At 45.5% G+C, this 24,052-nt stretch overlaps 1 protein-coding gene across 5 annotated transcripts in view; it reads right to left on the reverse strand.

Annotated features, from left to right (window-relative positions):
- MCAM (melanoma cell adhesion molecule) overlaps positions 1-24,052 on the reverse strand; it is a 57,238-nt gene that overhangs the window by 12,675 nt on the left and 20,511 nt on the right. For 2 of the 5 annotated variants that reach the window (XM_081172542.1, XM_081172541.1), the window contains exons 4-14: positions 14,121-14,251; positions 11,328-11,541; positions 9,856-9,926; positions 8,813-8,900; positions 7,343-7,522; positions 5,939-6,066; positions 4,718-4,871; positions 3,981-4,108; positions 1,610-1,757; positions 1,386-1,507; positions 676-817 (exon numbers count right to left, since the gene is read on the reverse strand). In XM_081172542.1, the coding sequence (XP_081028668.1) occupies positions 676-817; positions 1,386-1,507; positions 1,610-1,757; positions 3,981-4,108; positions 4,718-4,871; positions 5,939-6,066; positions 7,343-7,522; positions 8,813-8,900; positions 9,856-9,926; positions 11,328-11,541; positions 14,121-14,251 (1,506 nt within the window). Of the gene's footprint in view, positions 1-675; positions 818-1,385; positions 1,508-1,609; positions 1,758-3,980; positions 4,109-4,717; positions 4,872-5,938; positions 6,067-7,342; positions 7,523-8,812; positions 8,901-9,855; positions 9,927-11,327; positions 11,542-14,120; positions 14,252-15,256; positions 15,372-23,792; positions 23,908-24,052 lie in introns of those variants that run through there. The other 3 variants (XM_081172544.1, XM_081172545.1, XM_081172543.1) reach the window with 3 other exon arrangements.

Raw genomic sequence — 24,052 nt, forward strand, 5'->3', positions numbered from 1 at the left:
GCCGTGGTTCCCAACGTGGGGCACACGCCCCACAGGGGGGCAATTTGATTTTTAAGGGGGGCAATTTGAGAATGACTTATTAACAGTTAATGGCCTTTCAGGCTTCCTCCACGTGAATAGTTCACTTTTTGAATAATAAGGGTTATATGTCACTGGGGGGTGGCACTTGGATTTTAGAGATGCTTAGGTGGGGCATGGTCAAAAAAAGGTTGGGAACTGCTGGTACAGAGGAAATACTAAGCTAGATGGACCAGCAGTCTGGCTCAGCGTAAGACAGCTTCCTATGCTCATGAAAGTGGAGTGACATTTTCAGCACAGCTTTACTTCAAACCACTTTCTGGGCCTGACAGACTGATGCGCCTTGGCATACTTGCTTCTGGTGTTGGGGACAGCTGTGATGGAAGAAAAAATGTTGGAGGGTACCATTATTTCCCCAGCCCCAGCCCTTCCCAGAAGGGCAAATGTACCCGTCACCACCAACACATTCTGTGCTCATTCAGGCTTTCGCTTGGCTCGCTGCTTTCCCCTGCGGATATTCAATCTTTACTGTGGAATCGGAGCAAACGCCCATTGGGTTTCCTGTGAATTGAAGTTTGCTCTGATTCAGTCCTAATGAGCGGGACAAGCGGGAAGTGTGGATGAGCCCTCTTCTCAAGACAAAAGGGATACACTTACTCTGTGCCAGCATGAAGTGGTGCTGAGTGGTGCCCATCCTGTTTTTGGCAGTGCAATTGACTCCCGATTCTAGAAGAGCTTCAGTGACTTGGAAAAGGACTGTGCTGTTGCGCTGATGACCCTGCATGACTGAAGTAAAGACCTGTGGAAAGAAAAGGGAGGGAGGATTAACGCTCCAACGGAGAATTTAAAACAAAACAACCCAAAACAGGGCAGCAAGCACTGTGTCCCTCCAGATATTGCTGCTCTGCAACTCTCATCATCTCTGACCATTGCCCATGCTGGCTGGGGCTGAAGGGAGTTGAACGGCCAAGTCAGGGATGAGAGGAGTCACAAATCAACAATATTTGGAAGGACACAAGTTACCCATCCCTGCACACTAAAGCATATTGAATGGGGGAAAGACACATACTTTGTTGAAACAGTCTTTGGACATGAAAAATATGGAACATTTGTTAAATATTATTGCCTTCTGCAGCATGTTTCATAAAGCATTCACATCCCATAAAGCCTTACAAATACCCCTGCGAGGTTGACCATTATTATTATTATATCATTTTATATTATTGGGGGGAGTGAGGTAGACAGCAGTGGCTTAAGCAAGTGCACCAAGTGAATTGTTGATGAGGTGAGATTTGAATCGGGCCCTCCTCGTTTCACCGTTCTCCATTTATTTCTTTGAAATAAACCCCACAAAGAGCACATCTTACCGATCCATTGACACTCCATGAGATTAGCAAGGGGGGTGTCGAGTACCCGGTGCACGTTAAGTTCACCATCTCGCCTGATTGGACATGCACCACTTCCTTCCGTGCGACCAGCACTGGTTTTGCTGCAAGGAGAAGAGGTGGCTAATTGTTGTTGCTGCCCCAGCACCCAGGACTGGGATGGGGGGAAAGATACTTAGAGAGAGCTGTCACTGTGCGATGCCTACCATGGACGGTCACTTGAACCTGTTTGGAGCGGGAAACAGCAGGGGTGCCTGGCATCGGCATCTCTACAACACAGGTGTATTTGCCTGAGGTGTCGAAGCCGACGTTGGTCAAGTTCAGAAGATTCCCCTTCTCAATCACCCTCCCTTTCTGGAAAAGCACAATATACATCGGGCGGTTTAGTTTGGTCAGAATCAAGTAGATACTTTCAGAGTTAATGCTAAATACATTACAGTGGTACCTCGGGTTACAGATGCTTCAGGTTACAGACTCCGCTAACCCAGAAATAGTACCTTGGGTTAAGAACTTTGCTTCAGGATGAAAACAGCAATCGCGCAGCAGCGGCAGCAGGAGACCCCATTAGCTAAAGTGGTGCTTCAGGTTAAGAACAGTTTAAGAATTGACCTCAGGAACAAATTAAGTTCTTAACCTGAGGTACCACTGTACTTCTGGTAAATGAGCCATATAGCTGCTAGAGGGCTGTGAAAATTTGTGTCCTGGGCTTTTTAGACTTGTATACCCATGTACTATCTGCCCCTCAAGGGGTGCATTGGTTGCCAGATGTGAAATATACAGTGGAACCTTGGTTCTTGAAATGGCTTATTTGACGAACAAATTGGCTCCCAAACACCAAAAACCCAGAAGTGTTCTGGTTTTCGAACACTTTTCAGAAGCCAAACATCCGATGTGGCTGTCAGCTATTGTTTCCTTTTTTTTTTTTTTTATTTTTTTTTTAAATTTTTTATTGCGTTTCTTTCCAAAGGTTAACAGATTAATTTACATAGCAACATACAAGAAACATTTTTTTTTTTATACATGAAGAAAGATAGAAAAAAGAAGACAAAAGTTGAATATTATCAAATTCACTTTCTTTTGGACCTCCTCACATCCTCTCAACATTGCTTTCATTATTCTAACCAGTTCAGCAATTTATTATCTTGTTTCACATCTTATTGTACCTTTGAGTTTATTATGTTACCAATTTCGAAAGTTTGTAAATTGTTTTCAAGACTTTTAATAAACATAATATTTTGTTCCTAATTTATCTCGTTTTTTCATCATTACTTGCTTTATCATTTACTTAGATAAATTGCAGAAGCATGACGTTTCTTAATCGTGCACAATCTTAACATTCAAACAACTTATAGTATTTTTGCAAATAGTCCTTAAATTTTTTCCAGTCTTCCTCCATTGTTTCTTCGCTCAGATCTCGGATTCTGCCAGTCATTTCTGCCAACTCCATGTAGTCCATCAGCTGCGTCTGCCAGTCCTCCAGTGTGGGTAAATCTGGTGTCTTCCAGAACTTTGCAATAAGGATCCTTGCTGCTGTGGTTGCATACATAAACAAGGTTCTATCCTTCTTTGGCACCTTCCGGTCCACCATGCCCAGAAGAAAGGCCTCTGGTTTCTTAGAAAAGGTATATTTGAATACCCTTTTCAGCTCATTATGTATCATTTCCCAAAAGGCCTTTACTTTCGGGCAGGTCCACCAGAGGTGAAAGAATGTCCCTTCTGCCTCCTTGCATTTCCAACACTTATTATCAGAAAGATGATATATTTTAGCCAACTTGACTGGGGTCATGTACCACCGGTATACCATTTTCATAATGTTCTCTTTCAAGGCACTACATGCCGTAAATTTCATACCGGTGTTCCATAACCTTTCCCAGTCCTCAGACATAATGTTGTGTCCTACATCCTGTGCCCATTTTATCATAGCAGATTTAACTGTCTCATCCTGTGTGTTCCATTTAAGCAGCAAGTCATACATCCTCGAAAGTACTTTAGTCTTTGGTTCTAGTAACTCCGTCTCCAGTTTCGATTTCTCCAACTGAAAACCCACTTTTTTATCCATTTTAAATACCTCTTGAATTTGAGCATAATGTAACCAGTCTCGCACCTTACTTTTTAGTTTATCCTGGCTTTGGAGCTTCCAACTATCTCCAACTCTTTCAACCAATTCCCAATATTTTGGCCAGTAGGCCTCCATATTGGGCCTTTTTTTAGAAATCTTGGCTTCCACTGGTGATAACCACCTCGGGGTCTTACTTTCTAATAAGTCCTTGTACTTCATCCAGACGGCAAGCTATTGTTTCCAGGGCACCTGCGCCAATCGGAAGCCACTCCTTCATTTTTTAACATTTCGGGAGTCGAACAGACTTCTGGAACAGATTAAGTTCGAGAACCAAGAATCCATGGTATTGGTTTACCAACTGGTCAACAGCCAGACAGATAACCAGCTAACAGAGCAACTGTGTGCATGTTTACATTGTGTGCAGTGGGACTTCAATGTGGCTTACTGCAAAGTAAGTGTTTTTGAATTGCAATCTAATACACCATTAACTCAAGTCAACAGCCCTAAAATGAGAATACCTTTTCCCAGTGGAATGCCAAGGGCTTGGAGCCTGTTGCATTACAGGTGAGGAGCGCATCCTCTCCTTCCTGCAGCTGTCTGAGCGAGGTCACTGGAGGCACAGAGGTTATCACAGGCTCATCAAGATCTAAGGGAGAGAAATCATATACTTGAGGCAACACAAATGAGATTCCTTCGCTTCACCCCATCTTTATGCACTGTGGAGCAGCACCTATCTGTCTCAAGCAGTTACATCTGCCTGGGAATCAAAACCTGAAGAGCCACGTCATTCTGATACGCAGAACAAGCTCAGAACATCCATGAAGGCTTTGCTGAAGCTTTGCTGGGCAAAGAGGAGTATATCCACTGCCTGTCTCTCACTGCCTCCAGTGCTTCTGCTTGGCCCTCACACATCCCTCATACTGATGAAATTCTGGGTTCTCTGACAACTATGGGTACAATGTTTGGTCCATAGATTGGCTGGCATGTTGTGAAAAACGTCTTAATTATTTTAGCACTGTGCCTGTATTCTAAGGCAGATGTCAAAACAAAAACCACCTCTCCCAAGAAGATTCCTGTGAATGCCATATTCAAAAGCAAGGAAGCCAGCTTCCCATCCCCACATTTATGCAGTTTTAAATCAATCAGCTCATGCTCCCGAGAACAGCCGGCTAAGATTTCTCAAAACCAGATGAAGGCTCTAATGAAAACCCAACAGGCCACTTTGTACTGAATAAAACCCACAGGTCCTACTCACAGTTCACCAGCAGAGTCACGTTGGCCGTCAGCTCCACAAGCCTAACATCCTGCAGGTCAAGCACTTTGCACAGGTAGACTCCGCTGCGCTCCTTGTTGATGTTGTAAAGGTGCAGGAACCCCTGTTCAGAACCCTGTTCGGAGGCTTCCTCCTCCTAGCAGAGTGCAAGACAAAGGAGGACAAAGGCTGAACCTGCACGCTGATGACAACAAGGAGGAAATACTGCCCAGCCAAGAGACCCAGTCACCAACATCCTATCTATCTTTTCAGGACAGGGTTACATTTTCCTGCTGCCCCTTCCAGATATTTGATGGCCTGTCTGTTCTAGGTTTCTGATTTCTTTTCACTTATTATTTTTTTACCAGTGTTGATTTTTTAACTCAAACATGCATTCAGGGTCCCATCTCTTCATCTTGTACTTTATATCTGCATGGTGGTAGTGCTTCTGTTGCAACCCGCCTTGAATCAGGGGATGACCCCTCAGCTGAAGACCAGTGTGGTAGACAGCACTAAGCTAGATGGACCTAGCGCCTGTGGCTTGGTATACGGCACCTTCCTCTGTGCTGCAAGCTCACCTCCATTCTTTTATTATTTTCTTGTTTTACAGAAGTATGTGCAATGTCTCTCGTATTTTTTCCATGTAACATTTTTACAAATCCATTTCATTTGTTAAGACATTATGCATTTGTTGAGACATTATGTTTCTATTATGCTTAATGTATGTAGGGTTTGGTGTCAGCGTTGCTTGTGCTGTTCACTTGTGTTCCTTTGGTGGTGAGAGAGGTTGGAGTTGGCCTAGGGTGTGCTTGTTTGTTTGTGATTGGCTGTGGTGAGCTTTGTTTTTGTGTGTGAGTGGGATGAGTGGGTGTTTTGGATCAGGTTAGCCATACTGATTTGTATGTTGTTGGTGGATTATTGTCATCGTCTTGCTGGGCTGTGTATGTGATAAAGGGGAGCCATAGAAGGGTAAAGGTGTCTTTTTCTGTTTGTCCCCGTGTCAGTTTCAGTTTATTGGTTAATTTTTCTAGTAAGGCTGTTTCCCAGACTATTTGGTACCATTGGTCCATGCTTACTCCTGGCAGGTCTCTCCAGTGTCTGGTTATGGTGTTTCTGGCTGCTGAAAGTAGGTGGGTTATGAGTTCTTTGTGGTGTAAATGGGCATTGTTGTCTTGGAAGATGTTTAGTAGGGCCACAAACCCCCTAGACGCAATCAAAGCTCACCTCCATTCTGTACAAAGTATACAGAGGTGGCGGGTTCCCATCTGCTTCACAGCGCAGGGTCACATTATCTCCCTCCTTCACATCCGGGCCTGGAGCATCAATCACGAAGCGGAGACTCTCAGAGGGGTCTACAGAGAGGGGCAGAGGAAAAAAGAACCTTCATTCGCCTTCTGGTGCTTCTCCTAATAAGCGCAGACAGAGAAACTTGGGAGACACAGCAGATCAAGGAATCCTAAGAGCTGGAAGTGGGGCTTCTCATCCAATCCCCTGCAATGCAGGAATCTCAACTAAAGCGGCCATGGCAGATGGCCACCTAACCTCTGCTTTAGAGCCTCCCAAGGACGGAGTGTCCACCACCTTTCATGGGGATCTGTTCTACTGTCTAAAGAAGCTCATACTGCTAGAAAGTTCTTCCTGATGTTTAGTTGGGACTCTCCTTTCTTGTAACTTGAAACCATTGGTTCAGGTCCTAGCTTCTGGAGCAGGAGAAAGCAAGCTTGCTTCCTCCTCCTTGTGACAGGCCTCTTTTCCAGGCTAAAGAAACCCAATTCCCTCAACTGTTCCTCATAAGACACTTGGTTTCCAGACCCTTAATCATCTTGGTCGCCCTCCTCTGCATATGTTCTAGCTTGTCAATATCCTTCTTAATATTGTGGCACCCAGAACTGGACACAGTAGATGTGGTCTGACCAAGGCAAAACAGAGCAGCACTATTACCTCCCCTGATTGGGATACTTTCCTTCTGTTGATGAAGCCTAGAATAACATTAGGTGTTTTTTTTTGCTGCTGCATCACACTGCTGACTCATGTTAAGCTTGTGGTCGACCAAGACCCCTAGATCCTTTTCACATGCGCTGCTCGTAAGCCAGGTGTCCCCCATCCTACATTTATGCATCTGTTTCTTCCTGCCTAAGTTAGAACCTTACACTTGCCCCTATTGAAATTCATTTTGTTAGTTCTGGCCCAGATCTCCAACCCATCAAGTTCATATTGAATCCCAATTCTGTCTTCTGTGGCATTAGCTACCCCTCCTAGTTTGGTGACATCTGCAAGTTGGATGAGCATTCCCTAAATTCCTTAATCCAAATAATTTATAAAGAGATAAAGAACTGCTGGGAGGGGCAAGGAGGAGGGGACTGCCACACCAAATTATTTTTTAATTATTATTATTATTAGAATTTATATACCGCCCTATTACATGTCATGTGTTTACCCCCAATAACAGCACCCATGTAGCTCCCCTTAATGTACTGGTTGGTCCTCAAGGTCCCTTGGGATGTGGGGTCCTGGGTTTTGGCCCCAAAGTCCATCCCTAGTTGTACTTCTGCATGAGGCTCGGTCTTCTCCTTTCTTAAGACCTCCCAATGAATGTGCTCAGTGCTGCTAAAAGGAGCTCAGCCTTACAATGAACGTCGACTTTGAAGCTGTCCGACTTGGATGTCTTGTTATTCCCCATCAGGGTGTAACTGACTTGGCAGTAGAACTCAGCACTGCGGTCTTCTTTGGTGACTTTTGCCGAAAGGGTGCTGCGGACAGTCCACAGGCCACTTGATTCCTTGATGAGGCCGGGACGGATCTCAATTTCTGATTGAAAGAGGAAGAGAGGAGAGGTTTAGGAAGAGCATTTAATTTGTGAAAAGTGTGCATGGGTGAAGGGTCAAGTAGAAGACTATTCTGAAGAGCAGCTACAAACCTTACATGTTACTCTGCTAAGGAGCAGTTTATGCTGCAAAGGTCACCTGGCCTTGTTTCTCCAGCTAAGACAACCCTTACTGCAAACTCAACATACTGGCATGTGCTAACGCAGGGGTAGCAACCTAAGGCCTGGGGGCTGGATGCGGCCCAATCACCTTCTAAATCTGGCCCGCGGACAGTCCGGGAATCAGCGTGTTTTTACATGAGTAGAATGTGTCCTTTTATTTAAAATGCATCTCTGGGTTATTTGTGGGGCCTGCCTGGTGTTTTTACATGAGTAGAATGTGTGCTTTTATTTAAAACGCATCTCTGGGTTATTTGTGGGGCATAGGAATTTGTTGATTTTTTTTCTTCACTAGTCCGGCTCACCACATGGTCTGAGGGACGGTGGACCGGCCCACGGCTGAAAAAGGTTGCTGACCCTTGTGCTAACGTTTCACAGATCTGTAGCCCTGATGTTTTGCTTTTCCCATGAGCTTTGATGCCCCATATTGTATCATTTAACATATTATAACCCACTTTACAGGCAAGATCAACTCCCATGGCAGCTTACGATTACAGTCTGCCCAATATAATTAAGGATAATTAAGTCACTTCCTCCAGAGGCCGAGGATGGAGGGAGCTGCCAATAACACCAGCGGATGTGTGATGGAGATGCCGATCCATGAAAGCAGCCATTCCTTCCCCTGCTGAGCTGCCCCAACCTGTACTATTCACCCATCATTACTCATACTGTTCTGCAGCCAAGACTCTGCCTTTTGGGGCACCATGACCTATTGTCACAGTTCCCTTGAAGGACTCTGATTCAGACCAGGAACTGCAGGCACTGGAGCAAGAAGATGACAATGGCAACTCAAGAAAAAAAGAGGAGGCACATCCCTCCAAAGGCAGCAGCTTGGAGCCCCCATAGGAACAGGGCTTCTCGTGAGGAGTAGCTGGCCATCTTTGCCTCTGCTTAAAAGCATGCTGGGTAGGCAGGGAAACTTGATAGAACATCACAGCTCCTGTGCCACATTGGAATTCTTAATATGCATCTTGGACTTGTGAACCCTGGGCCCTTGTGCCTAGACTGGGCTTAATTCCTGCTAACCCTTTGCCTTGTAATAAGCTTCTGGACTGTACCCGGCTTTTCTATGCCTCCGAGTCTGCTTTAACAGATTTAACCTGTTAATGACTCACCATTCCCATCCAACTTCAGAGGGACTCCATCCTTGTACCAAGTGAGGGTTGGTGTTGGATAGCCATTGCGGCTGGTGCAGGTTGCAATCTGAAAGACAGACAGACTCAAACACTCCATACTCTTCAGAGCTTATAGTCCACGGGTTCAAATCCTAGACTGATTTATCTTGTTCCATTCTAGATCCAGACCAGATTACATAAAAAGGCTTCCTGCTAGTGCAACAAAACATCACTTCCATAAATCAAGGCTGGGCAATTGGCTCATAGTCTCCTTTACGATATCTTGATAGCTGTGGGCTGTGCAAAGTCTCTAACGCACCACTGTGTAGTACTCCTAATGATTTTTTGGTGCTAAAATTACCTTCTTGCTGCTTCAGCAAAAAATGTAGTCTTTACTGCTACATCCCCCTTACTGCTAGCAATAGTCAAATTTGGCTCTCTTGAGAATGTTAGGCTTTTGGCCGGAAAGAAAAACCTGGACATACAAACTGTCAGGCAAAGGGAACTCTGGCCTGGGCTTTAGGTGGTCAGTGTGTGGAGTCTCAGTGCACTGCCACTCCCTCTCCCTTTCCATTCCACTGCTAGATGAGACAAAAGGGCTAGGATTTGCCTCTAGGTTAAGGTTACCAGATGTCCCCGTTTCCCGGGGACAGTCCCCGGATTGACAAATCAGTCCCCATACAAAATTGATTGAAGTTGAAAAGTGTCCCTGGATTCATTGAAAAAAATCTGGTAACCTTACTCTAGGTTTAGCCTGGTTTGAGTATAATTCAAGGAGTACTTCTACTGTCTGCAGATTCCCACATAGCCAAGGCTCTCTACTTTGTGCCCATATATAAAGCTTTAATCAACTCATATATAAAGCTTTGTACTCATATATAAAGCTTTAAACAACTCAGGACCCAAGTAGGCGAAAGACCATCTCCCTCCCTACTTGCAAGTTTTAAACTGTTTTTAAAGTTGTATATTAATTTGGGACGTTATGGTAAAGGGCAGGTAATTAATAATAATTGCAGGTGCACTAAACACGGCACAGTTCTTACCTCACTCAAATGAGGGTCTCCTGTGCTGATACCACGATTAGTCTTCTGAATCTCAGGTTTTTCTGGAGCTTCTAAAAGAAGAAAGAAACCAGGCAGGGCTAAGTGGTGAGGCAGAAGGGAATAAAACAACCACAGCCTAGACTCTGCTGGGAATGTCCTCTTACTGTGCAATAAGCCCCATGGGCAAAATGGACACACAATAAGCCCTCTTACCTTCAGTGCCCCATCAACTCTCTGCTCTCATATCCTAACTCACCCCCATCAATGAGCTTCATTCCTCTGGCTACACCACCATTCAAAGGTATTTTCCCTCTTCAAAAGGCTTCACTCTTTTCACCCTTCTTGACCATAAGCCTGGAACAGACTCCTATACAACCAGCACAAGTCCACCTCTCTTACTTGCTTCAAATCTCTCCTCAAAACCAACCTTGGCGGAACCCATATTCTACCGTAACCAAGCTTAAGTGTGTTAACTGAAATAACCATATATTCATCCTCTGGTCACTTCTCCCTCCCCTGCCCCAGTGTTAGACTTAGAGATGTAAACTCCTTGGGTCCTGTTCTCTTCTTGGCAGTGTCATGGGAATGGAAGGACTGATCTCGAGCCTTGCATTTAGTAACTCAAGAGGTAGAGGAGAGATGGGTTGTTTGTATCTCTTCTGCTAGCCCACCCAGTTTCCATACTAGTCTGGGGGAAGGAGGGATGGCTCATTATGTTCCTCCTCTGCTAGGCGGCTTGGCAGAAGGCAATTATTTTACTAGCCTGGCTTAAGGTCTGCATTTCCATGCTAGGTGCAAAGGAAGGGTCTTTCCCCTCTTCCATGGTCACCATGACATAAACAAGAATTACGGACCAGCAACTGTTGTGGGCTTATTTACAAGGCTGACCTCTATAAATATTAGCGCAAGTGGGTTAAAACCCAGCCTCCCCAGTGCAAAAGGCTGCCACCAAACTGCAGAAGAACAAAGTTTGGGTCCCAGGGTGTGTTCTGAAGCCGCTTTGAAGCAGCCACCTTTCTAAATGTAAGGAGACCAGAGTCTGATCAGTATGTGGGAACCAAATGTGCACTACATCTTGGGTTCCCTTACGGGAGGAAGGTGGGATACAAATGTCAAACCAACCCACGACTGTGGCACGAACAAGGGCCAAGAGCGTAGAGAAAGTGTCATGGTAACAGGGGCAGAGGGGGCATTAAAAAGAAGAAGAAAAGCTTGGCGCAACTACGCATCAGGCGCACAGCCATTCTGTGAGGTTCAGGGGACCACAGTGACGAAGCAACCACAGGATGTGCCTCCCAGTGACTAACAACAAATCTAGTTGGGATGAAGGGGGTGCTGTGTGGTTGCCTGTGGACAGCTAAGCACATGCCCCACCTGCAATCCAGCAAGGTATGCAATCCGAGGAAGGTCTGGATTGCAAAAACACTGTGTATTGCACCTGCTGTAGGATAAGGGGCCCCAGTACCACTCACTGGAGACGCGCAGTTCACTCCGGTTCTCAGCGACGCCGTGCATGCCGAACCCCACCTGGCACACGTAATTCTTGGCATCCTGCAGGACCACCTTGTTAATCTTGAGGAAGAAATCAGGTGTGATGCTTAACCGGTCATTGGGAGGCTCATCTTGGTGTTCTTTGCCCTGGACCATGTAGATGAGCTTCTTCCTTTCCATTTTTCCCTTCTCCATCTAAAACATCAGAGAAAGAGAGATAGCACGCACTACAATGCCGCAGTGCAAATAGAGGGCAAAACCCGGCCCTCCCATCCAAGGTCATGCATGCCCTACTGCCAGTAGCCAACGCCAAGTAGGAGAGGATGTGTGTTTGAAGAGAGAGAAGCACCTGTGGCAACAGGACTTGACAGCTGTCCATGGGTGGAGAAGGCCAGGAAGGGTTAAGAGTCCTGACTTCCAAAAGTAAAAGAAGTCTAGGTGCTGTTCAGGAGCACAGGGACATTCAAGTTTGCAAATACCTGAGAGAAGCATGGAAGATTGGTAACACGCAGGAGGAGTTTGAAGCATTTTTTCCACTTTCTGTGAATGAAGCTCAACTTCTACCGTTGCTGCTGTTTAAACAGCTGCCCGTGCTTTTACACATTTAAAAGATCATTCAGTCCATTTATGAATGGACCAGGAAGCGTGGGTTTGTTTCTGATGTCACAAGATTCCAACCAATAAGCATAGTGCATAGATTGCTCCTGCCACAAACAGCCTCCCCTTGATCGCGATTTCCTGAATGTCTGCATGCTCTCTCTGTTGCACTGATGTTCAGAAGGGACGTTCTGAATATTTTTAAGTGCCTTTAACTGTGCTTTACTGAGAATTTTAATGCTTTTATATTTTTGTAAACCACTTTGGTTTTCTTACAATCAAGTGATACATAAATTTTGTGAAATAATAAATAAATAAATAAATAAGAAAGAACGAACAAAAGAGATATACTGAAGAGCAAAAAGTGCCATCTATTGAAAAAGAAAAGAAACTCACAATAAATCACTTTTGATTTTAGCTGCCAACACTCCATTGCACAACTTCATTAGGATGTGCTTTACAGCTGCCCCTATTTTTAAAAAAACCCTGGGATTTTTTAGGCCACAATCCTATGGGACTAAGTCCCATTGAGCAGGACTTACTTCCATACAGGCATTCATAGGCTTTTACTATTATTGTGTCTTCAACACGGTGGCTTTGTGCATTGCATTCAGTTAAAGAATTTTGATAAATGCAACACACAAGTGGTGCAAATCTAGCCAATTATGAAAGTTTACTTAAAAATTCACCAGTATTTAAAATGTATAAGTGTTAGAATGAGATGTTCCCTGGTGCCTACAGTTACAGAATGCCTTCATTCAAATAAACCCCAAATTTGTTTTACTGAAGTTTCTTTGAAACAGGGTTAGGTCACGGTGGAGGAGCTTTTTCCTCCTAGAGGGACTGCCCAGTGGGTGATTTGCCACACGATGGCAGTGTGGGAAAGCCTATAAGAACTCAGTCCTGCTGGATCAGAGTAAAGGCCCACCTAGTTCAGCATTCTGTTCCCACTGTGGCCAACTGAATGTTTATGGGAAGCCCACAAAGAAGATATGAGTGCAACAGTTCATTCCCACATGTGCTCTCGCCAGCAAGTGGTAGTCAAAGGGCAATCTGCCTCTGATATAGGAGATACGATATTCTTGTCCTCTGTGAATATTCTAATCCCCTTTTAAAACTGCCCGAAGTTGGCAGTAATCACTATATCCTGCCACAGCAAATTCCATAGTTTAACTATGTACAGTGTCCAGTACTTCCTTTTGTCTATCCTGAGTTTTTCCACATTCAGCTTAACACAGTAAAGACCTCAGCCCAAAGGAATTACGCTGTAAGGCTAGAGACATAGGGTTGGCAGGAGAGGTAAGAACTAATAAAAAGGCAGTGAGGGTGGGGGTAGAAGGGAACCTGGTGCAAGCAGAGAATGAGAGATTTCAGTGAGACACAACAAAGGATTGCTGAAAAATGGGATTTAAAAGGCAAACCAGGGGAGAGGGGAATATGATTAATGAACAAGATCAAGCTTTGGACAAAGTGGACAAGCACAATGGAAAGTGAAGGGGCTAACTGCAGATTGTGGGTTCAAACCCCATGTTTAGCAAAAGATTCCTGCCTTGCAGGGGGTTGGGACAAGATGACCCTCGTGGTCCCTTCCAATTCTATAATCCTATGATTCCATGATCCAGAGTGTTCCTCCAGAGTGACAAATAGCTCTGCATCACTCAAAAGCTTCCATTCACTTTCAACTCTGGTTGAGCCCAATGAAAGCACAAGGACACAAGTCCTCTTTAGGTGTTCAGTTTAAAATACTCAAGAAAAAGGTGTGTAAGGAACTAGGTGCCCGTGCACTGGCATCACAATGTCCCCAATACATGCTGGGTCCAACAGCTGCCCTATCCCCAACCTTAACACACTGCATCAAAAGGGGCTTTCTATGCATGTTCAGCTGAATGCACTTTGAAGCCTCCTCATAATTCTGAGCCCTGAGAGTGCAGAGTTCCAGACTGTGGGGATGGTTCTCAGCAGGTTCTCTAAGCGGAATGCACTTAGAAGCCCTCTTCAACCTTCCACACTCAACAGGAGAGGAGCACATAGGGAAGCTGGGAACAAGGGTAAAGAACATGTCCCTGGCCCGCTATGTACTTCTTGCCTTCACAAGTTAAGGAGGGGACTATGGTGTTTCTCCATTCCCAACCCTCTCCCCAAAGCAACCTTTCCCAAACAGCCCTCTTTTGACTTACCGAGTACCAGTTGACATAAACGTAGCTGCCATTCTCTGGGAGGGCGAATTCGCATTTGATAATGGCTGTATCCCCAAGCTTTGCCTCCACCAAATCTGGCATATAGACTGCCACATTGCTATCCGCTCCTCCTGAGAGAAAGAGGGGAGGAAACATTTGAGGTAAGAACTCCAGGCAACACCTCAGCTGCTTTCTAGGGAGAGCAATTCTTGTCCTCCCTTTCCAATCCTCTCTGGGAAAATAAACAGTCGTACCTCTACTTATGTATCCCTCTGGATACAGAATCTTTGGGTTATGGTCACGGCAAACCTGGAAATGTATACTTCTGGGTTTTGCCGCACGCGCATGCACAGAAGTGCTCAATCGCGCTGTGCGCGTGCGCAGAAGCACGCCTCTATTTACATTATTTTTGGGTTGTGAACGAATTAAGTTCGTATCCAGAGGGTCCACTGTATTCTTTTTTGGACCTCCAACAAGTGAAAGAAGGAATGCCATGCCCATTGTGTGAATTTCCTAGCAGGCAAAAGCCCATAATATTTGCAAGACTAACTTGTTCCACGGATTATTTTAGTCTCCCTTCCTTGCAAGCTCTTCACACAATGTTAAGCATCAGCGGCTGCAACATCTAGTTGGTTAAATGCTTACATTTCTGGGAAACATTTTTTTAAAAAACAAATAAACGAAAATACAAGTATTTATAAGAATATAATAATCTGGCTGCTAGAAGCAGGACATGAGTGTAATGGCATTCTCCTCTCCTGGGGATTCCAGCAACTGGTATTCAGAAACACCCATCCTCTTAATCATTTTGATTGCCCATTTTAGAGCCTTTTTTTTTTTTAAAGGGGGGGACCCCACAGGTTCATTTTAGAAGAAGCCTTGCCTCCTGGGACATAAAAGGGACTAACCCTTCTGAGACACCAGCTGTGACACCTGCACACATGATCTAAAAAAGAAAGTACGGCTTTTCTCTTTAGAACAGTTGACTGCTTTTCTCACACATCAAATCTAACCACTTAACGAACTGAATATTTGTACAATTAAAACCCCTACCATTAATTGTCTGAATACTAACCATATAATAAATTGGCAATATGATTCCACCCCCCCAAAAAAAGACAGTACAACTCACGTACCCTGCAATATTTCACATCTGTACCACACCCACTTAAAAGCAAAGGAGAATTTGTTCTTTTTCCCATATGTTAGTATACTTTTACCACAGTTCACACCCATTAATCCAGGGGTGGAGATGCTGTGGTCCTGCAGTTGTGGTTGAACTCCAAATCCCATCAGTCCTAGGTCCTGGCTACAATATATCTTTAAAGCAACATCCTACCACTTTAAACAGTCATGTCTTCCCTCAAAGAATCCTGTTAAGGCTGCTGAGAGTTGTTAGGCAAAATCCTTTCCCCCCTCACAACGCTATAGTTTCTAGAGTGATTTAACAGTCAATCCATCTACCCAATGAATTCTGGGAACTGTAGCGCTCTGAGAGGAAAAGCGGTTCCCTAACTACATTCAGCACTATGAACTATAGTTCCCCCAATATCCTTGTGTGAAAGGTGCACCCGTTTGAAGTGGTATGATACCGTTTTAAATGTATAATGCAGATAGGGCCCTAAGGAGTATGGCCAATGGTCAGAGATAATTGAACTCCACCAATATTTGGGGGTCCACAGCACCCAGAATTCTGGATTATAGCAATAAAAACTTTTTTTTATAAAAAAGATTAACCGCAGACAGGATTAATTTTTTTTTAAAAAAAGAATACAAGTGCTTTTAAAAACTGCAGGTAGCAAGCATTGTCTTTAAAGAGGCATTTTCACACCACTAAAACAAATTAGAAAAGAATCCCCCACGGTCCCCTCCAAGTATCAATAAGTTTATGTGAATTTCCCATTGACTGTACTGGTTGCTTGGCAACAGGGTGGATGGCTGGTCTCTGAAGGCCTCTCCCCTGGAGACTCCTGGAGAGGTCATTCCATATTTACCCCAGAAAGTCTTTAAACTGGTTCAATAGTCATTTCTGCCTCTCTAGGAAACCATTCTGGCTCTTTTGCCAAATATTCAGCACCTTGGCTACACAGAAAGCCTCAGGATTCTTTGAGGGAAGCCATGACAGTTGAAATTGGTATAAAACCAGCTTACGTATGTACCCCTTGAGCATCAAAGAGCTGCCAGTGTGGAAAGGGAAAAAGAGAGTGTATAATCATCACCATCCTAACCCTATGAGCCAAGTACCTCAGAGCATGTGCAGAGTACACTTCCTTTATGAATGTTTCCCAGTTCATGATAGTGTGTCTCTTCAGTTGGAAGGGGCTTCCACCTTATGCAAGAAGCCAATAAGACTTTCTAACTCAGCCACACACCCTGTATCCCATCCCACCCTCAAACCATCCCCATGTGAGGAATTCTATATTACACTAAAAAACAACTGCTTCCCTTATTTTATACTGAAGACTAGTTTCCTCAGTAAAAAAAAATCTTCTCCCTTGTTCCATTTCCCAGAGGCTGGCACATTTCTTTATTTTCCCATCAAGATGCATATACCCCTTAATCAGCAAAAACAAACAAACACCCTTTTAAACAGTTTACATAGAACAATATAAAATATTCATAATAAAATGCCGATAAGATCAAACTCGAAAAATCAGACATAAAATTTATCAAAAATTCACAGGTGAATGGTAGGAATGCTTTCTGTGAGTCACATAATTGGCCTTTTTCCAGGCCTATCTTGGCCCGGGGCTTTTATTCTTATTTTTAAAGTCTGGAAGGACAGGGGAAACACCAGCTGTGTTTCCTCCAAGATGCACACACAGAGGCTGCTGTTTCTATCAAGCCCAAGAAAGGGAAATTGGCTGCACCCACTAAAGTGACTTTCCAGACACTGTTTGCAAGGGAACAGGTGGAGGATCCGGAGATTAGGCCCCTACACAAGTAGGTTTCTATTCAACCCCAGCTGTGGGCAGACCTGCCAGGCTGCTCCAATTACCCCCTTCTCTTCTTCCTCCTCACCACCAGTCATATCCTGCCCGCCCATTCCCCACCTCCCATTTGTTCCACAATGACATCACAGATCCCCCAAGCAGGATGCTGGACCCGTCTGGGGGGATATGGCCCTTTTGTTGAACATCTGCTGGGGTTTGATTCATCCAGACAACAGACAAACAGAAAAGGCTTGGACGTGTATATATGGCATTACATGTGCATTTAGCTGGTGGGATTAGAGTACCACACCCACCCCACCTCCATCCTACAAGGAAATCCCAAATTACTTCTGCTGATGTTCTTTGCTTTATCTGGACAAAGCAGATTTGGGGAGGGAGGGGAAGACACCGGTGTTGTTTCCATGTGCTACTCAGACACTGCTTCCACAAACAGCGAGAGACCTACCCACCACCAGGTCCCAGGGCAGCTTACAGCAATTTTAAAAATCAGCATTGAGAACAGCTTAAAACAACTTACAGTCACAATAGCAGGGTGGGTCTTAAAACACGTCCATTAGATGTCAAGGCCAAGTGTAAAGAGGTGCATTTGCAACACAGAATTAAAACTATATGTTGAAGATGTCAGATGGACCTCTTTTAGGGAGGGAATTCCACAGCCTAGGGCCTCTCAAAGGCTTCCACCACGACCTCCAAACCTCTGAGGGTGGTTGAACTACTAATAGGGCCCCATAGCTGATCCTAATGCCCAGGATGGTCTGCAGGGAAGGAGGTGTTTTTTTCCAGATGCCTCTGGAAAGGCCAGAAGCAGGATATGACAGCAAGAACCCTCTGAGAAGACCTGAACCCCTAAAGGGGAAGGTTGAAGAAGACCACCATTGCCTTCAATGACCATCTCAGCTTTCTCAACTTGCTTATCTTCCCAAGTTCCTATAGCCTCATCGTAACAAGAGCTAATCACATGCACCTTTTTTGACAACATAATAATTCTGAATCAAGGACCCACAAGTATGGCAGACGGAAATTTAATTCTTACAACCAGCAGGGAAAGGCTCCGCCACAGAAGTAACACACACAGCCACCAACCACACAAGAGAAGCAGAGAGTGGTTCTTCCAAAATGGCGCCTTGCTATGTCTGGGACTGGGGTTCAGTGCCTGTATCATGCGTTACAGGGGACAGACTGCCACAAAAGCCCATATCCTGCCCATAGCTTTTTTCTCTCTTGGAATACCCCCCTCACAAGGCAGCAGGGGGGAAAAGGGACACCTATTCTGCACTTGTGAGCAAGAAATAAAAAATAAGAAAAGGAAAAGGAAACCCATGATGGGCATCTGGTTGGTCACTCAAGATCGGTGGCCATTAAGAGACCACAGTTCTATGAAGCTCAGCCATAACTAATGTAAGAACATTTGGGAGCCTAGTTCCCAAGTCCTCTTCCCACAAGTCACTTCCAGACAACCTGTTTATTTAGCATTCACTACAACCTGCCTGCTAGGGGACGCGGGTGGCACTGTGGGTAAAACCTCAGCGCTTAGGACTTGCCGATCGCATGGTCGGCGGTTCGAATCCCTGCGGCAGGGTGCGCTCCCGTCGTTCGGTCCCAGCGCCTGCCAACCTAGCAGTTGGAAAGCACCTCCGGGTGCAAGTAGATAAATAGGGACCGCTTACCAGCGGGAAGGTAAACGGCGTTCCGTGTGCTGCGCTGGCTCGCCAGATGCAGCTTGTCACGCTGGCCACGTGACCCAGAAGTGTCTGCGGACAGCGCTGGCTCCCGGCCTATAGAGTGAGATGAGCGCACAACCCTAGAGTCTGGCAAGACTGGCCCGTATGGGCAGGGGTGCCTTTACCTTTACCTTTACAACTTGCCTGCTAGGAGGCTAGACAACACTGGGTCAAGCAAATGTTATCCAGCACATCTTCCTTACCTCTAAAAGTCCTTTAAAAAGGGGGGGATGTTTTGTTCCCACCTGAAAATAGTGAGGTGGGAATACCCAGAGACCAACCAAATGCCCATGGAAACCCTACAAGTACGATAGGAACAGGATAGCACCGTCTCCTTGAGTTGGAGGGTGCTTGTTCTGAATATAAAGCTCCTCCTGCCTCTTAAAGTAACACTGGACACTTTTATTGGTTTTTCTAAATATAGAGGAAGGGTCACAGATGAAAACCCTCTTGTGCAGCTTTCAAGACTGCTGGGCCCTCTTGTTTGTTCAACTCCCCTGTTTGACAGCTTGAGCAATTTTTACATTAACACCAGCCAAGATTCAAACTTCTCCTTTCACTGGTGCGTGCCATTCACCATTTCTTAAACTTCCTCTTCCACAGACCAAGAAAGCAGCACCTATAATTTGGTTCTTCCATTTCCTTAGTTTACTGTAACAGCCACTGGGAGCCTGGTACCTTTGGTATCTACAGTTCAAAACGTCTGAGAGGTGCCAACCAGCACAGTTGTGCTGGCCAAGGCTGGTGAGAGCTCTAGTCTCAAACATCTGGAGGGCACCAGCTTGGCAAAGGTTCTACATGAAATTTCTCCACATCCTTTAGGTCACACACAACTGCGGACATGGGTTGCCTGATCCCATCTATCATATTTGCTTTTTATTGCTGAACGACCAAAACGTCCATCCAATTGGAAGGGACATTTATGAAAATCCAGTTATGAAAATGGGTCATATGCCCAGTGGATGAACATTTGCCCTGTCATGTAACGTGTCACCAAGCCAGCCACAGAGTCACGTTCTAGAGCCAGCCTTTTGTTAACTAGCTAGTGGTTGAGAACCATTGACACCTGGGTCCATGCCCGGCTGGAGATGAAAATTCTACCAGCTAATGGGCAGGCAGCATGGCAGAGAGAACACCAACTCCTTAGTGTATTTGGTCCCCAGGATTTTCTCCAGGTGATACTTCCTCCTCAGCCATTCCTTGCCTGGCCAGAATGTGTCACTGAGCTGTGATAATGCCTCTTCCTTGCCCAGTTGAATGTTAAAGATGGGTGGTTTGAGTGTGCAGAAACTAGCATATTGCACAAAGGTAGCGTTTACATCTTTTAATGAGGTGAAAGAGGAGAACGCAAAATATGGTCTGAAGCTCAACATCAAAAAAACAAAGATCATGGCCAGTGGTCTCATCATTTCCTGGCAAATAGATGGGGAAGAAATGGAGGCAGTGAGAGATTTTGCTTTCTTGGGCTCCATGATCACTGCAGATGGTGACAGCAGTCACGAAATTAAAAGACACCTGCTTCTTGGGAGAAAAGAAATGACAAACCTAAACAGCATCTTAAAAAGCAGAGACATCACCTTGCCAACAAAGGTCCGTATAGTTAAAGCTATGGTTTTCCCAGTAGTGATGTATGGAAGTGAGAGCTGGACCATAAAGGAGCCTGATCGCCAAAGAATTGATGCTTTTGAATTATGGTGCTGGAGGAGACTCTTTAGAGTCCCATGGACTGCAAGAAGATCAAACCTATCCATTCTTAAGGAAATCAGCCCTGAGTGCTCACTGGAAGGACAAATCCTGAAGCTGAGACTCCAATACTTTGGCCACCTCATGAGAAGAGAAGACTCCCTGGAAAAGACCCTGATGCTGGGAAAGATTGAGCGCACAAGGAGAAGGGGACGTCAGAGGACGAGATGGTTGGACAGTATTCTCGAAGCTACCAGCATGAGTGTGACCAAACTGCGGGAGGCAGTGGAAGACAGGAGTGCCTGGCGTGCTCTGGTCCATGGGGTCACGAAGAGGCAGACATGACTAAACAACTAAACAACAACAAAGCATTTACATTCATTGAGCCACCCCACTTTTGCCAGTGGATGTGCCTGCCACTGGAATGCGGCCCCCAGAAAGCTGCCCCAGAACAGAATGTGGTCCTTGAGCTGGAAAAGATTCCCCACTACTGGGAAAGATGAACCCTGAGCACATCTCTCAATCCCTTCTGACTGCCTTCCTTCCTAGCTGCATACTTGTCCCCAGCCCTGGATGGAGGAACTAAGTCACTCCAAGGACAAGGGGAGATGGTTTTAAGCGCTGCAGTCTTTGATGGAAGGAGATGCAGGGAGGGGTGGAGAGGGGTTGGAGCTTCAACGTGGAAGGGATGCATTGTTAGAAAGCACCCAGCCTTCAGAACAAGGCCTGACATGCTTTATGACAAGACTTTGGAGTTCTCTGACAAAAGGCAGAGAGAAATATAGAGGGAAAGGGGTGGCTCGCTTAAATGGCTTGAAAGAAACTAGATATCATTACTGAACCGCGCAAGAGAGAAAGCAAACATGCTGAGTTGACTCTCTCCTCAACCTGCCCCCTCTTCCTCCAGCCCCTTCTATACACCCTCAAAGCATCTCCAAGGAGTCAGGGAGGAACAGACGGAAGCTTGCAGGTGGGCCGGTGGTTGGGCTGATTCCCGGCTCAGCACAGATAATGGAGCCTCTGGCTGGACTCCAGGGGAGAAGTAATGAGTTCAAATCGATCTGATGCTATGGTTGGGGCTCCGGGGAGCGAAGGCAAAACAGAAGAGAGGGTAAAACAATTTGCAGTATATAAAACAGAGTGGTAACCAGACCTGTGGGAGAAGCTCCCCTCGCCCCCTCGCTGTATCCATTTCAAATGACCAAGAAAAGATCCACAGAGACTGTATCCCTCAAGGACACATGTCCCTTTCCCCCAAGATTGGATCCGGCCCATCTAGAACTCAGCCAAAAGTATGAATGGAAGACAATGCCCAGCTAGAGAACAATCTCCCCAAGAATGACAGCCTGCCTTCTCTTGGTAGAGCTCACCCGAAATTACTAATTGCAGATCTGAACTAGGGTAATTAGAACCAGGGGGTTTTTTTGGGGGGGGAGACAAGGAAGCCCCCCGCCAAAAGGTAGCAAGGAACTTTTGGATCAATACAAAAGACTTTGGCGCCAGAGGCAAAAGACCCAGACTCTTAAGCAAAGGAGTTGCAGGGGAGACTGGCCTCAAGCCTGTGGTGTGCAAACACAGACATTTGCTTAGCAAACAGACAAGACTGATGGAGAGAAAAATTGGGTGGAGCAATGGATATAATTTTTACCCCTTTTCAGTAGGCTAGCTTTTACACACTCCCTTTCCTAGCCTGCACCCAAACCAGAATAATAATAATAATAATAATAATAATAATAATAATAATAATAATAATATTTATACCCCGCACACTCTGGGCAGCTTACAGCATATCTAAAAACATAATAAACATGATAAAACCATCAAAAATCTCCCAATATAGGGCTGTCTTTAGATTAAAGAATTATCAGAATTCAAGGCAGACAGAAACACCTCTAAAGGGCCACAAAGAGAGGCCTAGAGGGCCACATTTGGCCCCTCAGGCATCTAGTTCTCCACCCCAGTGTGAGCCCATTGAGTCAGGGTGATGTAAACCACCCCCCAACTCAATTAAGCAAAAGGTTAATAAAGTCAGGAAACCATTAGTGAGCTGCAAAGGAAACTGGAGAATAAGCTTGCAGTGAGGGAGTCTTAATGGCGTAGAAACCGTGGGCAAGGAAGGATGGAGCCATCTCTCTCTGGCAGGAAATCCCCGCTCTCCATCACGGAGGGAAATATGAAAATCTCTCTCCCTCTCTCTCTTGCAGCCCAGTTACTGTAAATTGCAATCAATATTCACTACATTTAGCCTTAAAGACTATTATAACCTCCATCACAGCAAATATATTTCTATACAACAAGGTCAAGCCCCCCCTCATAAGCTTGCAGGAAGCCGGCGTCATAAGACTGGGCAGATTTCTAAGAACTGATCTTTGTGGGATCTAGAAGTCTACAGCAAAAAAAAGAGGAACCAAAATTTCAGACATGTGGGGTGGACGACTGGACTCTGCAGGGAGAGGAAAAACAAAACAGATGGTGTAATGGAAAGAAGAGCAGATTGCAAGGTAAGCAATAAGTTCACACCACTGGCAAGTTATCTGTACCCCTTGGCAGCTGTTGGGTGGAGAGGGAGAGAAAGAAGGGGGAGAAGGAAAGAAAGGGATGGGGGAAAGGGGTACCCTACTTTGGGGTCTGGTTCCTCCCGCTGCTGGCTACATCGCTGCCCACCATCAACTCTGGCCCCCAAAATACCCTCCTCAAAGGGATGCACATCCTTTGACAGGGAGGAAAACAGTCCTCATATCCGTGGTCCATGGGCTGTTTCTTGGTGAATTCTTGGGAGCTGGGTGTTGGTGCTTCACCCAGCACCCCTTTATCCCAATATTCCAAATTTGGACTGCCCCCTCTCCAGCACAGAAAGAGAATCAAGGAAAGGAAAGGAAGAATTATATTTTAAAAATATCAGCCTAAAATAGCCTGCACTGAAGAGGTCGATAAATAGATGGAAAATGTGACACAGCTGAAACATTTTGACTATACTGACTGTCAGAAGGATGGAATTTATGAAGAGAGCCAAAGTAGATAAAAGAAAAAAGAAAAGAGGTTCTTCATTATTGGGGCAACTGAGATAAAAGTGCAGGTAGCAAAACCGCCTCCATTTCTAGACTTTGCTTCCCCCTTGCCTGGAGGGCAGGAAGCTGCAAAGCCAAATCAAGCCACGCGAGGGTTGATGTCAGAATACCAGTCCACCCATGTGCCCTCCTCATCCATCTACAACGCCCCCCCCCCTTGGCACCAACCATTTCCTGCCGGTGCCATGAGCTCATGGCCCAAGAATTGCCTAGCGTGCGCCACTCAGCACAAGTCAGAAAACGTGCCTTTTGTTAGCCCGCTGCCCGAAAGCTGGCACCCGGCTCGTGGCTGGCACGTCGGATCAGCTGCTGCCAACGCTCTCAGGGAAAGGAGGGGGTCGTGCATGTGAGGGAGGGGGCGCAGGCCAGTTGGCGAAAGTGAGAGCTTAGTCCCACCAGCAGTTGGGACAGATGGAAACGCAGGGGGAATGAACTCGTGAAAGGTTTCTGCACTCCTGCATGCATTTCTGTTTAGGAATTACGGTCCCAACCAACTTTGGCTCTTC

This window comes from Podarcis bocagei (assembly GCF_964188305.1).
Source record: "Podarcis bocagei genome assembly, chromosome: 15".
Taxonomy (NCBI): Eukaryota; Metazoa; Chordata; class Lepidosauria; order Squamata; family Lacertidae; genus Podarcis; species Podarcis bocagei.